The 13,259-nt window shown below is 39.1% G+C and overlaps 1 protein-coding gene across 1 annotated transcript in view; it reads right to left on the bottom strand.

Annotated features, from left to right (window-relative positions):
* Window positions 1-13,259, bottom strand: part of FRMPD2 (FERM and PDZ domain containing 2) — a 41,347-nt gene that overhangs the window by 14,624 nt on the left and 13,464 nt on the right. The window contains exons 7-14 of the mRNA XM_062580448.1: window positions 9,209-9,228; window positions 8,639-8,710; window positions 7,779-7,953; window positions 6,882-7,032; window positions 6,649-6,787; window positions 5,582-5,734; window positions 3,204-3,389; window positions 2,212-2,368 (exon numbers count right to left, since the gene is read on the bottom strand). Coding sequence (XP_062436432.1) covers window positions 2,212-2,368; window positions 3,204-3,389; window positions 5,582-5,734; window positions 6,649-6,787; window positions 6,882-7,032; window positions 7,779-7,953; window positions 8,639-8,710; window positions 9,209-9,228 — 1,053 coding nt within the window. The remainder of the gene's footprint in view (window positions 1-2,211; window positions 2,369-3,203; window positions 3,390-5,581; window positions 5,735-6,648; window positions 6,788-6,881; window positions 7,033-7,778; window positions 7,954-8,638; window positions 8,711-9,208; window positions 9,229-13,259) is intronic.

Here is a 13,259-nt window from a genome sequence, read left to right as displayed (position 1 = left end):
TCAAGAGCAGGGAGGCGCCAAGGAGCTGGTCATTTGCTGAGTGATTTGTGCAAGGGAGTTTGAGTGGGCTACCACCTTGGTGACAATTTTTGGTATCCCATTTTCTACCTCTGTGTGTAATCTACTTTCTTTATGATGTTTGGGCCCTCCAATATATGAATCTACAGCATCTTAGAAGATCTCAAAAAAAATCCCTCAAATCTCAGAAGATGTTATTTCCCTGAAATAAGATAATGCTGGAGGAGGCATTGTTCGTTTATTTACATTCTCATTTGATGGGGCAGAGCACCCCTGAGAGGGAATTTGGAGAGAAGGACAGTTGGCAATTGGGGACATGTCTGAAAGTGAAACAAGAACCTACTTGGCAGAAGGTAACATAAGTATGGGCTTTACCTCTGCTTGTATGTAACAGATGACCTCTGTTGTCTTTCCCTATCACATACTAGTCTGAATGCAACTTTTAGAACATTACTCTACAATGTTAAGCCTAGGTTCCCTCTTTCCTCAGTGATTTTGATTGAGGACATTTGTTAAGACATCAGAAGAGTTAATTGTCCGTATTATTAATGCAGTCTGAGAGTTGCCATGGTGATTTCAAAGTATGGGGTTGCTAGCAAATTTTGAAGAGATTGTGGCTTATGCATCTGCACTGGGCAGCAGAAGGAAGAGAGTTTTGTTATTGGCACAGGCACAAGGAATCTCATTATCTCTTACGGTCCTTTGTAAGAGAAAAGAAATGGGCTGTGGTGGCAAAGGCAACATTTAGACCTATGATCCGTCACTTGCCTTCAGGGAGCCAGTTTTTCCAGGAGAGCTAGTACACCCTGAACCTCAGAACTTGCAGCTGCATGACTTGTGAAAGTCTGACAGTGATTTGAGGTGCTTGATATCAGGACCTGGGTTATAATTTTCCTAGCTCTCTGTCATTTTGTTCTTTTATATCTGCAATGCAGTAATTTTTATGAAATACTACTGCAAGCAAATGTGGCTCAGAAAACTGTAAAATTCACTATTAGGACTCATTCGTATGCTGCAAATCACAGTTCCACTAAGTTTTGTTAGAAACTACAGGACCCTACTACCCTAACAAAGAGGGTACCTCGAACATACATGTCATTGTGGCACATTATGGAACAAATTTGTGCAGGAGAAAGTTCTTTTCTGTGAAAGAATGTCAGTGAAAAAAAAAAAAAAAAAGCTTTTAATCATATATCCCATGTTATATCCTATTATATAACTTCATTGCCAACCATTTTAAAGTTTTACTAGAGGAAAGAAGGATCCTGGTGGATAAGGCATGACACTTGGATTCTCTTCTGCTATGACTCACTGAGTCAAATCTTCAGTGGGTGCAAATAATCATGATTCTGTTCAAGCCAATAGACAAGTCTTCAGCTGGTGAAAATCCATGTTGTTTCACTGAAGTCAAGAGTGGTGCAGATTTATGTCATTTGAGGCTATTATTTCCTTTATTTTGTGCCTCAGTTTCCCCACAGTGATCCTCACCTATCTTTACAGAGCAAGCTAAGAACAGTGGGTGAGAAAAGCAGTGCAACTAACTACCCTGGGTCAGGCAGCATCTCATCCAAGCAAGTATGAAAAATCTGAACTCTAATGAGGTAATAGTCAGGTCTTTCTGGAGACATGGCAAAGCACAGAGGAAGAAAAGAGCAGCTAAAACCTACATAGTTGAGTGAATGTGACTGACATGCCTTTGGTTCAGTGGTTTTGGTCTGGGATCGAACTGTAGGGTTGAACCCTTGTCTCAGATAAAGAGATCCAATAGTCTAAATTCTGCTCCAGTGTATCTGGACACTATAGTTATTCTTTGTGGAACATTTCTCAGTTAGGCTGGGGAGAAATCTGATCTCTTCCTTCAGAATTCCCAGCAGGTTTCCTGAAGTGAAGTATAATCACGCTTTTTAAAAATCTGAGTTTAGCTATATGATGTTTATCACTAGAATACCCACATCCTCCCTGCATGCCTCCCACCCCAAAAAACGTAGACTTACTGATCTTTAACTGTTTGTGACATAGGAGACATTATTTTCTGCTCTGCAGTGAGAAGCTGCAGCTCAAGTGAAGCTGATGTGGCAGGTCTTCTGGGTCTCAGTATAACTAAGGGCCACTTTTCATCCTAAGTTCTTCTCTCCCTTATAAAACCTAACATTGCCCTATGTCATATATAATGAAAGTACATTTATAGCTCACCTGATGACGCTTGTCGAAGTTGCCTAGAATTCATTTGTGCATTGAATTTGTGTTGGGCAGAACAGAGGTCCAGTAAATATTTACAAGTCTTTGCTGTGTCAGTAATGAATGTATGTTTCTTGCCACTGAAGCTGCTTTCAATCATGAATTTTTTTCTCTGAAGGAAAAAAAATGCATAGCTTGCTTGATATAACATATCAGTCATAATAATGAGGCACTGTAACTTCTGTATAATCTTGTTTGTTTGTACAGATTTATTTATGCCTGGCTGTGTGCCTTTTGGGTGCAGTAATTGCCTATCATAAAATCAGCATTTGTGAGTGAGGTGTCTGTCATTCAGATCATAACTGCACTATGTTGAAGTCAAGAGCCCTTGGACACTGGCTGCACAGAGAGCAGATAAAACTTGATCCCACACTTGTTAAAATGTTTAAACCAACTGAATATGAAAATATCTTCAAGGGGCAAATGAACTATTTTGGGAATGAAAACAGGCTGGGAGTAAAGAACACCGGGGTGGTTGGTTGATAGATCTCTGGTGGCAGAATACCACTTAGAAGGGGTTGTAAGCTTGTTACAAATACTGGTTTATGAGCAGACATCAGCATGCAAAAAGATGGGGATGGAAAAAAATGAGATCTGGAAAGAGAGAGACATGATCTCATGACCTGCTGTAGCAAGGAAAACACAGGAGAAAAGAGACATAAGTAAAAGGGAGAGAGGAATGAGTATGAAATACGCTACAAAGAGGTTTAACATAGTCGCTGTAATAGTTAACCATATTGTTCAATATTGTAATAATTTGACTTCAGCCTCCAGAAATGGGCAAAAACCTCCTACACTGAACATCACTAAGAATTCACATTCTCAGAATCCATATCCAGATCTGGCCTTGATATTCTCGGTCTGAATGCAAGGTATTTATAAAAGGGACAGGCAGAAGGAGAATAAAGTGTTAGAGTAGAGAATAGGTTCACTCATTTCCAACTCACATGAGCTGAAATTCTCTCTGTTTCACGCCACTGGAATCTTAAACTGGCAATTCTTGTGTGATTTTTGACCTCATATACAATGATGCCTTTGGCACAGATTCCCAGGATGATGTCTCCTCCTGCTGTTTTCTTTTCTTGGGACACTCGATAGAATAACACTCCATACTCAGGGAGCTGCTGAGTCACCTTTTTAGAGAAAAAGTGCATTTACCTTGCGTTATTCAAAAAGAGGTATGGGGGGGAGGGTAGACGGGAGGGAAAATGGTTGTGAGTGTCTCTGCTGAATATTATTTCACTCTCTCTAGAAACCTGTGGAAACTCTTACCAAATTTCCACCCCCACCCTGCTTCACTGAATGCCTGACCTGAACATAAAGCCATTCCATGCATTAATTTTACATGTGTGAAGTTGAAATAACATTTCCACACATACCTCATTTGAAGAGATAAGAGGATAATTCAGCTTCCTGCACAATAATCTAAGCATTATAGTGGCATTGAGGTGCTCAGTATTACCACTATTTAGCACTTGTGCAGATTTCCAAATATAAATTCATGCAGCATAAATGCTACTAGACTAACGTTAAACCTTGTTCCTTTCCATTTTCTTTTCTTTCTTTGTTTTCCCCAAACTGTGAGGTACAGCGAGTACACTGACATTGCTAAAACTGCTAATACTTTGGCACCAGCGCTACTGTCATGTTGTTATGGGTTTATGTGGGTCCCTTTCCACAATAGCAATGACAAACTGGAAATCCTAACAGCAAGGAAGCCCCAGCTCACAGCTTTCAACAAACTCAGGTACACATCCCTATTTGTTCATCACTATCATCTTTTAAAATTAGACATTATGAATTTCCCTTGACAAGTTATAGGAATTGTTAAATTGTGCCTCAAAGTCAAGCTTAAAAATGATGACAACTTTTGAAGGAATTTTACTGCACCAGAATTCCCCGCAGTATCAAGCTTTGGAGTAAGAGACCTTAATTGAGGCTTCTTTTTCATACAGTACTCATTGCTGTGAGAAAGGCAAGTAGTATACTGTAAGAGACTGAGGAGCCAGCTTCTGCCCTGGCCCTTTAGCAGTGTGTAGTATCATCTTTAGCAGTAGCAGTGACTTAAAAGAACCTCATCCAGAGATCTAGATGTTGTTATTTGTCCTTCTTCCTCCTGCACTTGGCCACAAAATATTAAAATGTGACTTAGAACCCACAGTCCTTTACTGATCTGTGGAAAATGAGGATGATTTTCTGGCCTCTTTTGTGATACATAGATTCATATGGTTTTTTTCTAATCCATTTTTTTCTTTGGAAGCTAATGCAGGAACTCAAAATGGCTTTTCAACTGTGAATGGAGATTTTCAGAAACCAAATTAAAACACTTCAATAAGATCTATTTTTCAGAAAGTATCTAGAGCACAAGTGTTCATGTCCTGAAAATTGGGGCATCTATAATCACTAGCTGAGTCTTGGCTTTAATTTTGACATCCCTTTCATATTTGGAATTTGCATGTTCTTGCCATAGGGGCTATCTTTCTCACATTGTATGATGTATTGGCTCCTTCTACAGTCTTACTCATTGAAACAGATACTAACAAAGCGGCTTTTCTTCGCTGGATTTGCCACACATGATGGGACTATCATTAAGGCTAAGCTTCAATCTATTTCTTCAATTCCAGGGACAGTGTTAGATGATAAACTAACATAATTAACCAGCTAGCTTAAAATGATGCTATAAATAAAAGTATGTCTCACTGCAGCAAAACAGTTATTGATATTTATCCATTCTCTAATTCATCATATTTTTATACGATGGAAAACAAAGAGATTGGGGGAGAAGGATGAGAAAATAAGAAAAAAAAAATCCATATCATCATGACACCCTAGAGATATAGTCGTATGAGAGAATACTTCAGGCAGCTCTCCCCTCCCTTCCATGGTTTAAAAATTTTAATTTTAAGCAAATAATTACTAGATGTTTAGAAAATGGCTGAATAGCTCCTATAGTTTCAGAAGTCAAAAGGGTTTTTATTTATAATCATCTCTAATACATTCAATCAGTATATTTATAATCTCTTAGAAACTAGACAATGTATCTGTTGCATGCAGAAAATATGCATTAACTCTCAGAATGTGGAAAATTTGCATTAACTGTATATAAACTATTTATGAAGAGAAGCCTAATATTTAAGTGTGATATAAGCTGTTCAGGGTGACAGTACAGGCAGCAGAGTTAAATTTTTAGTTCTTTGTCGAATATACAAAGTTTACTACATCTAAAATCTTGTATCGGACAAAAAGGAAATAGTAGAAGACAGTAAATAGAAATGGACTTTCTACCACAAAAAGAAAAAATAGTGTTTGGTGTGTGGCGAGTTACCTTTAAAAATTCTAGTTCAGCTTCATCCTCAAAGAGGGAACGATTCATGCGATGCAATTTAGCAAGCTCTCGCTGTACGCTTGCTAGGGTCATTTTCTCTATTCGGCTTGCTGGAACGTAGTCCTCAACACGAAAATAGCTCTTTCCATGCATCTTCAGGAAAAAAATTTTAAAAAAAGAGAAAAGAATAGCCTTTACTTTATTCTTTTTTGACTTTTCCTGTTGGTTCACTTCCATTTTTGGGGTGACCCATATAGTGAAGTCACCCTACTGACATTTCTTAAGAGAAGATAGAGAACAGCAGAAAGTGTCCAGTAGCTGAACGCATCTTTTGCACCTATGTTCAGCCCGATGCTTAGAGCATAGACCACTCCTCAGTGCAGAGGGGAGGAAAGAGGTGGGCCTAGAGGCATGAAAGGAGTCTTGCATTTAGCGCTGACAGCTGCAGTTCCATCAATACACATCAGTACAGTGGGGGACCCAATGCCAGGAGGGATCAGATTTTGGTTGATTGTAAGACTAGACCACACAGAGTTCAATTAGTAGAACTACACTATTTAAATAGCTGAAGATATGGCAGGGAATATAAGTGGGTATTTTCTGTGCAATCTGAAACTGAGAGAACTAGTTCAGATGTACTGTCAGTGACCCTTCTGTCTTTACATCTTACGGATCTGAGACTACACACAAAATCTCTGTGAATTCTAGAATATTTCTTTATTTTTTTTGTCCATGTTTTCTCATCTCTTTAAGCCCCTCTCCACTTCCAAGTTGTGTCTGCTTTGGAAATTTTCTACAGATCTTCCAGAGTTTCTTTTTGGCTATGAAAGACCAAGAGTCTTTTACTAGGTACCATTTTACCAGATTTCCTGCCAAATTTATCTGTCTCATTATTGCTCCATAATCAGGAAAATGTTGTAACTGTTTAAATTAAATTTGAAATGTGATTACAGAAGGATTTAGCTGAAGTTATGTGTTATTCACATTTCTTCTTTAAACTCTGTATGACAAGCAAAAGCTGCAAAAGGTGGTGACAGAGATCTTTGAGAACTATTATTTATCCATACCTCAGAAGCGTAATTGCCAAGCTCTGCCTGTAAAGCCAAAGCACCAAGTTTCAGGGAAGTCTCGTCATTACAATATAACCGCTCTTCCAAAATATCTTTACGAAGCTGCAGGTAAAACTGATGCCTTGTCAAGCTGTGCCTGAAACACAAAAAAAGTTCAGGAACATAAGAGCCCTGAACACTCAGTGTGAATGCCACTGCTTTTCCTGCCGTCAGCAAAACCATGCACTTACTGGATAACATTAAAGTGGTTGACAAAGAATTTTATCCTTAGAAAAAGTGTGAAATTAATGATAGAAGTTTTCTTCTTGGGTTGGTCATTCCAGCCTTCTGGGGCCACTTTGTAGAGTTTGGTCTCATCATCCAAAAAGAAAAACTCTTTACCTGAAATGAGAATTGTGGGTTCTACGGTAAGTCTAGAGATGCTTCAGTAGCTCAAAGTTCTGCTATGTTTATTCAGTGCATCATTAGCAATAAAACAATAGATCATGGATGTCAGTTGAGATCTGTACCTTGGGTTAACTTGCTGCTTCTTTGCCAGAGAATTTAGGATAGCATTTAGGATTACAGTTGTTAGATGCTGGATTGGGGTGCTATGAATGGAAGCATTCAAGAAGAATTCAAAGGGCTTGCGTTCAGCTTACCACTCAGATTCTGCACACCACTGTAATCCTTGTGCCCTACACAGAAGATGTGGTTCCTCCTGGTGCCTCAGAAGTGTTTGCCCTCTGAAAGCAGTTAGGAAGATATGGGACTTGCAGATGAAATTGCTGGGCCTGTACTCCAGCTTACATATAGGAGCAAAAACAGTCAGTCTGCCTCACAGCAGTGCTTCCTGAAATTTCTGCTGGGGCAACAGGGCTTGGCATTATTCCAGTGCATAGCTGGGCCAGAGCCTTTTCTGCATGGGAGTATCAGCCAGTACCAGCATGGCTGCGCTGGTACACAGTCCTGCGGTATGCAAGCTTTACATCAGTGCAGTACAGTTTACACCAATGTACCTTACTTTTGCTTAAGCTCTGGATCTGCTTCCATCTGAGGATCAGGATTTTACAGAAATTCATTAATAAAGTGACTACAGAGGCACTGTTAGAAGAGAACTGGTAGAGTAATTAGCTGTATCTCAGTACCTTTCAGGTAAGCCAGGCCGAAGTAGAAATGTTCCACTAAGTTTGCATACGCCACCACGGTGTTGAAAACATCTCTTGCCTTAGACTTGATGTCACATTTCACCTCAAGGCACTGCCCGTTGAGCAGAATCACATTGAGATCCCTTTGGGACAAGTATGATTTCCCTTTTTTAGTCTAAGAACATGTAACAAAGAGTGAAGAATGAGTGCCAGGTTCAAGCAGAAGTTCCACAGCATTTTTTTACTGAGCATCCCGAATTTCCTATCCTTAAACAACCTGCTGGAATTGGTCACAGCACTGTGCTGTTCCTCGCCTCCCTTACCATAAATTAATGTCCCAAACATTTCCAGTTTTTCAAAAACCCAGGGAATCTCCCCAAAACAGCTGAGCATTCTCAGATTCTACAGTCACCAAGATCATTCTAGGTTAAAGGGTAATTCCAGATTTTCTTTACCCTAATATATACTGCTGTGCGCTGTCAACTTTTTACTTTATCATAATGAATAGCAGAGGATGTGCCTGCAAACTGGAGGAATACAATACATTGGCACTAGATGTCACTTTGCATATTTACTGCATAATCTTATTCTCAAAAATCTTGCTAAAGTGATCATTCTTAGCTGAGAAGGATAAAATAAGCTTTTTTTTTTTTTTACACTAACCTCAGCAACAGAGATATCTCTGTAGCACTGGGAATTAAAGGTCTCCTTTTCGAGTCTCACTATCTCTGCAGGAACCCTAACTTGATTTGGAAGGAGGATATGACAAGAAGCCTGGGATGGGACTCAGACGCAATGTATAAAGAGCTCCAACTTAAATGTCACTAAATTAGTTCTAAAATCTTAACAGTCGTACTTACTACAATTGATCCAGGCAGCTGTAAGGTCACTGGTGGTTCACTAGACAAAATAACAAATTCTGGACCTGAAAACTGTGAGGAGGGAATTTAGAGATTTAATAAACATCTCCTAATGTTAAGAGGATCCTAAACACCAGAACCAATGAAACCTGTTTCCCACTCATCTCTATGCTGTGGCTGACTTCAGCATCTAATAAGGTGCAAATGCTGATTGAAGACTTCTCTCTGTTTGGGGTTTCTCCTTTGTGGACTTTCTGGGGTGCAATTAGGAGTGAGCTCATACTGCAGCCTTTTCTTCTGTCAATGCACTTAAAAGGTTTGTTTCTTTTACAAGTCACCTATTTTCATGACACGTGAAAAACTTTCTTCTCAGACCTTTTCCCCTTTCTCAAATGTGGCTGAAAAAGACATTTGATTCCCAAGTTACTATGAGGACAATCACAGACATGTACATACGTACATGTACACTGCTGTGATTTCACAAGCCTGGCTTCTGTAGGAAACCAGACTAAAATGTGGAATTGCTTCTGCTCCCTGTGGCGAAGGTTGCCTGGCATTTGTTATCTGTACCTGTGTTAGCTTCAACAAACCTTAAGAGCACAAGGTGATTTTTTCTTTCTAAACAAGCACCTCAAGTTTAATTTTTTTGTAAGTTTCAGCACAAATGTTTTGACAATTTGTGAAAATACGTTTGACGGAATAACACTGATTTGTATTTATGAAATATCAAAGTTCCAGAGCTTCCATTAACTTCTGGAGAAAATATCTTTTATCATCCCTGTGGAGAATATTATTTATCCCAGGACTTATAGGCTTTGGTTGAATGCTATGCCTAGCTGCCCAGCCAGTGGATGGTTTGATGTGCAGAATATGTGACTCTCCCATGTACCATAGTAAGTCAGTGACAGAGCTGTGACTAGAAAAGCGTTCAATATTATAAAGGTTAAATTACACTAGATTCCTTTTCAGGCTACTCATACAGAAATCTTGAAGCACCAAATGATTACTAGGTGCAGACATCCAGCACAGGAAACTTTATATTCTCCGACATAATGAACACCAATTTTGCAGCCAATCGCTGATATTTGATCAAATATCAGAATTATTAAATGTCAGTGAATACAGAATGATTAAAGGCAATCTTAGCTAGACCTTCTCAAAGAAGCCAGAAGCATGAGTTAGAAATGTCAGGAAGACACAATATAAAGAATAGGTTGCTATTTTGAGCAGTAATAATTTAAAGACCAGGCACTGGTAGTTGCAGAACACAGTACAGCAAATTAGGTAAGTTCCTGATGTGATAAAAAACCAAAATAAAAAAAAAAAGAAAGAAAAAAAAGAAAGCACTGTAAAAGAATCTCAAAGGTCATAGCCCTGTCCTCTGTAAACCTATACTCCCCTGTATCATCTGACCATTGTGTCTTTAATTGTTGTTCCTAGTCCCTCTTTATTCACAATATAAAACTACATTGTGTTTTGGCAGCATAATTCTAGTATTATGAAACAAATCATACATTTTCTCAGAAAAAGATCTAAATGGGTCAAGGGACTAATTCATGGAGAATGACTGGAAGGATCCACATCTTACCACTTGCAGACTGTTACCTGTTCCCTTGTCTGCTGCAGTCATTTCAGTCTGCTTCAAGACTCTAAAAACATAGATGAACCTGACAAAACCCAGCCACTACATCACATGTCCCCTTCACAATTAATTCTAGCCTGGTCCAGCCCAGAGCCTACATTCTACACGCTCCTCCTGTAGCGCTTGCAGCTGTGACTACATGGTAACTTTGTATTATGCATCTGTCTGGTTTTTGGTTATCTCCACTCTGTGCTGGATACAGCCATTTTCTTCTTAGTTACATCAGCCTGTCATGAGGGAGGGGCTGGGGAGAGGAACGCATATACTCATGGAGACCTCTACTCCATTCCTTTTTTTCTTCTTGTCATCATGACAGCAATCTCTCAGACTGAAGGGGGCATGTTTTCTTTTTAGAGAAGGAAAAAAAAATAACATCAGAAGATGGGTAAGTACAATAAAAACTAAAACTTCATGACACAGACCACCACTAATGAAAATCAACTGTAACTTTACCCATAACAGGGCCAACAATTCCTACCTTTCCTCCATCCATAGCTATGCTGAGGGTAAGTACTTTCCCACAAGGATTTACATACCGTAGGTCCTATCACACCTCCCATATCCTCTTTTGAATATATCCTTTTTTTTAAGCCCTTGCTTTGATGATGAACTTTCTCAGAGTTTGAATAATAAGGTCCAAAGCCTGTCTCCTGCAGCATCTGCCTCTGACTCCCCCAATGGTATAAAGAGGAGTTAAGAAATCATAAAAACGTTCTGAGAATTTCCTGCAGTATGGGCATACAACAGAGCAAGCTTGTTCTGTGCCACCCTCCATAGGGTGCCTGGCAGAGGGTCATCAGGTAGGGAGGAGGGGGCCTAGAAATGACCCATTGCAGCATTCTGTACGCTATACAGAAGAACTGCAGGTGTGGAGCTGATTTATCTTAGAAACAATTCATCCAGAGAAACGGCCAAAGAAGCATGAAAACCTTCGTAACTATTCTGTGCCTGTACAGTACCTAGCACAACTAGGACCTGGTGAATGACTGGTGATCCTAGTACTACCATATTAAAAATAATAGCGAAGAAATCACTGTTTGCCCTGCTGTGCTTTAGTTCTTTTCTGTCTCTCACAATATACTTTCTTTTAACTTTGAAATTGTTGGACTCCTTTTGAGGGAGCTAATTATTATTTCAAATAAAAACTTTAACGCAATTAAAAACTAAATCTATATATAAAAAGATTTTTTCGGAGTATCTAACTGAAACTCTTGGTCTTCAAAGTTCTGCTAGTGGTCAGTCTTGAGATGAGAGAGAATGTGAAGTACTGGAGAATGTAGAAGGGCACTGATAAGAAATACAGAAATGATTATGATAGCAGCAGCAGCAGCAGAGCATACAAGTATGATTCACTTCGGCTGAAATTGGAGAGGGAGATTGTTTGAAGAGCAGAACTGCCATAAAAAATAAAATGCCCTGGAAAAAAGGAAACAAAAATAGAAGCAGTTTTCCTCACTCCACAGAAGTGTGATTGCTGGGATTGTTTGCAGCAGTATTATGCAAACAAAAACAACCTAGATATAAAATATCAGGGGGGTCTGTGTATGTCTGTGCATGTGAGCTTGTGAATTTGGCACAGGTGAAAGTACCCACCAGCCTGAAACCTGGCCCTTCTGTTTTCCACAAGAGAGGGCATACCATGGGCAGCTGCATTGTAGAGTTCTTTGTGATTATGTTATTCCTGGATTTTTGTGATGTGACTGCCAAAGAAGCATTTTCCTTCCCATTTAATAGATAGGAAAACCACAAAAATGTCCTACGACAACTCAGCAGCTAGAAACAGATTCATAGGTGAACCATTGGTTTGGCACACTATGCAGGCATACGCTGTAAAACAAATCTAAGTCCTTTGATCATCATTGATAAGCAAGGGTTGGGTTCAGGCTCTCTGTAACTTTGCTGTGCTGATGTTTCTGTCAAGGTATTTGATCAAAACATGCCATATGGTGTTTGCTGCTTGCAGAAATCACACATGTAGGTCACAGAGGGTTCAATCCTAAGCTTTTGCTCATTCTGTATGTACAAGAGCTTTCATTGCCTTCAGCTCTGAGCTGTATATCACAACTGTCTCCTGCCTAATTTGGAGTCAGTCATTTCAGGAGACCCTCATGACATGACTCTGTAGCCAATGTGCATGTCATTGGTGGCTGACAACTGGATAAGAGATTTTTCATTAGTGATATTTACATTTTGAAATCAGGTTATACATTTTTCATTAGTTACCTTTTCCTTCCTTTGGAACAAACATTTCTGTGATGCAGCAGCTGCTGTGTAGTCCTTTGTAGACACAGAGAAGGTGGAGCCCAAACTCAGCAGGTTGTGTTTGCTGTTCTTCTGAACTCCACTAGGAATTTCTTCTACAGCACTGACAGACCTTCAAAGGAGATATCATAGTGAGCAATATATCGAGTTGTGTATCCAAAACAGCATGGAGTTGAAGACAAAGACCTTAAGATAAATTGAGTACCATGATCTCATGAAATCCCGGACAATAGCATTTATAAGCTATTGTGTGATGTTATCCTTGCAGAAAAAAAAATCAACAAAGTAATTTTACTGATATCCTCTATAAATAAATGTTAAATACGCTTTATGCAAAAAGAGAACCTGTGAGTCAGTGCAAGCTGGTGTAAGTCTGGTGAGGCCACTACGCAGAGACTTCAGTTATTATTTTCTACAGTAGGGTCACAAAAAAGCCTCAGAAAACACTAACATTTGGTGCTACATTATTCAGAATGTTTTCAGGAAGGATAACTAGATCAATTTAACACTAATTCTTTAGAATAAATTAATGTCTTAGGGAGCTGAGGGAATTTTCATTTTAATTAAGAGAAAGATTAGTGCGAGAGCTCAGTTCAGAAAACTCTGTTTTTACTGTACTTTCAACCCATAAAGTAATGGTGTTTTCCACATGAGCAGACAAATGTAGGCTTCAAATAAACTTATAATACAATATATACTCATCAGTGAGGAAAATAT

Source organism: Rhea pennata, chromosome 7 (genome assembly GCF_028389875.1).
Source record: "Rhea pennata isolate bPtePen1 chromosome 7, bPtePen1.pri, whole genome shotgun sequence".
Lineage (NCBI taxonomy): Eukaryota > Metazoa > Chordata > Aves > Rheiformes > Rheidae > Rhea > Rhea pennata.
This window is presented reverse-complemented; position numbering and strand designations above follow the sequence as displayed.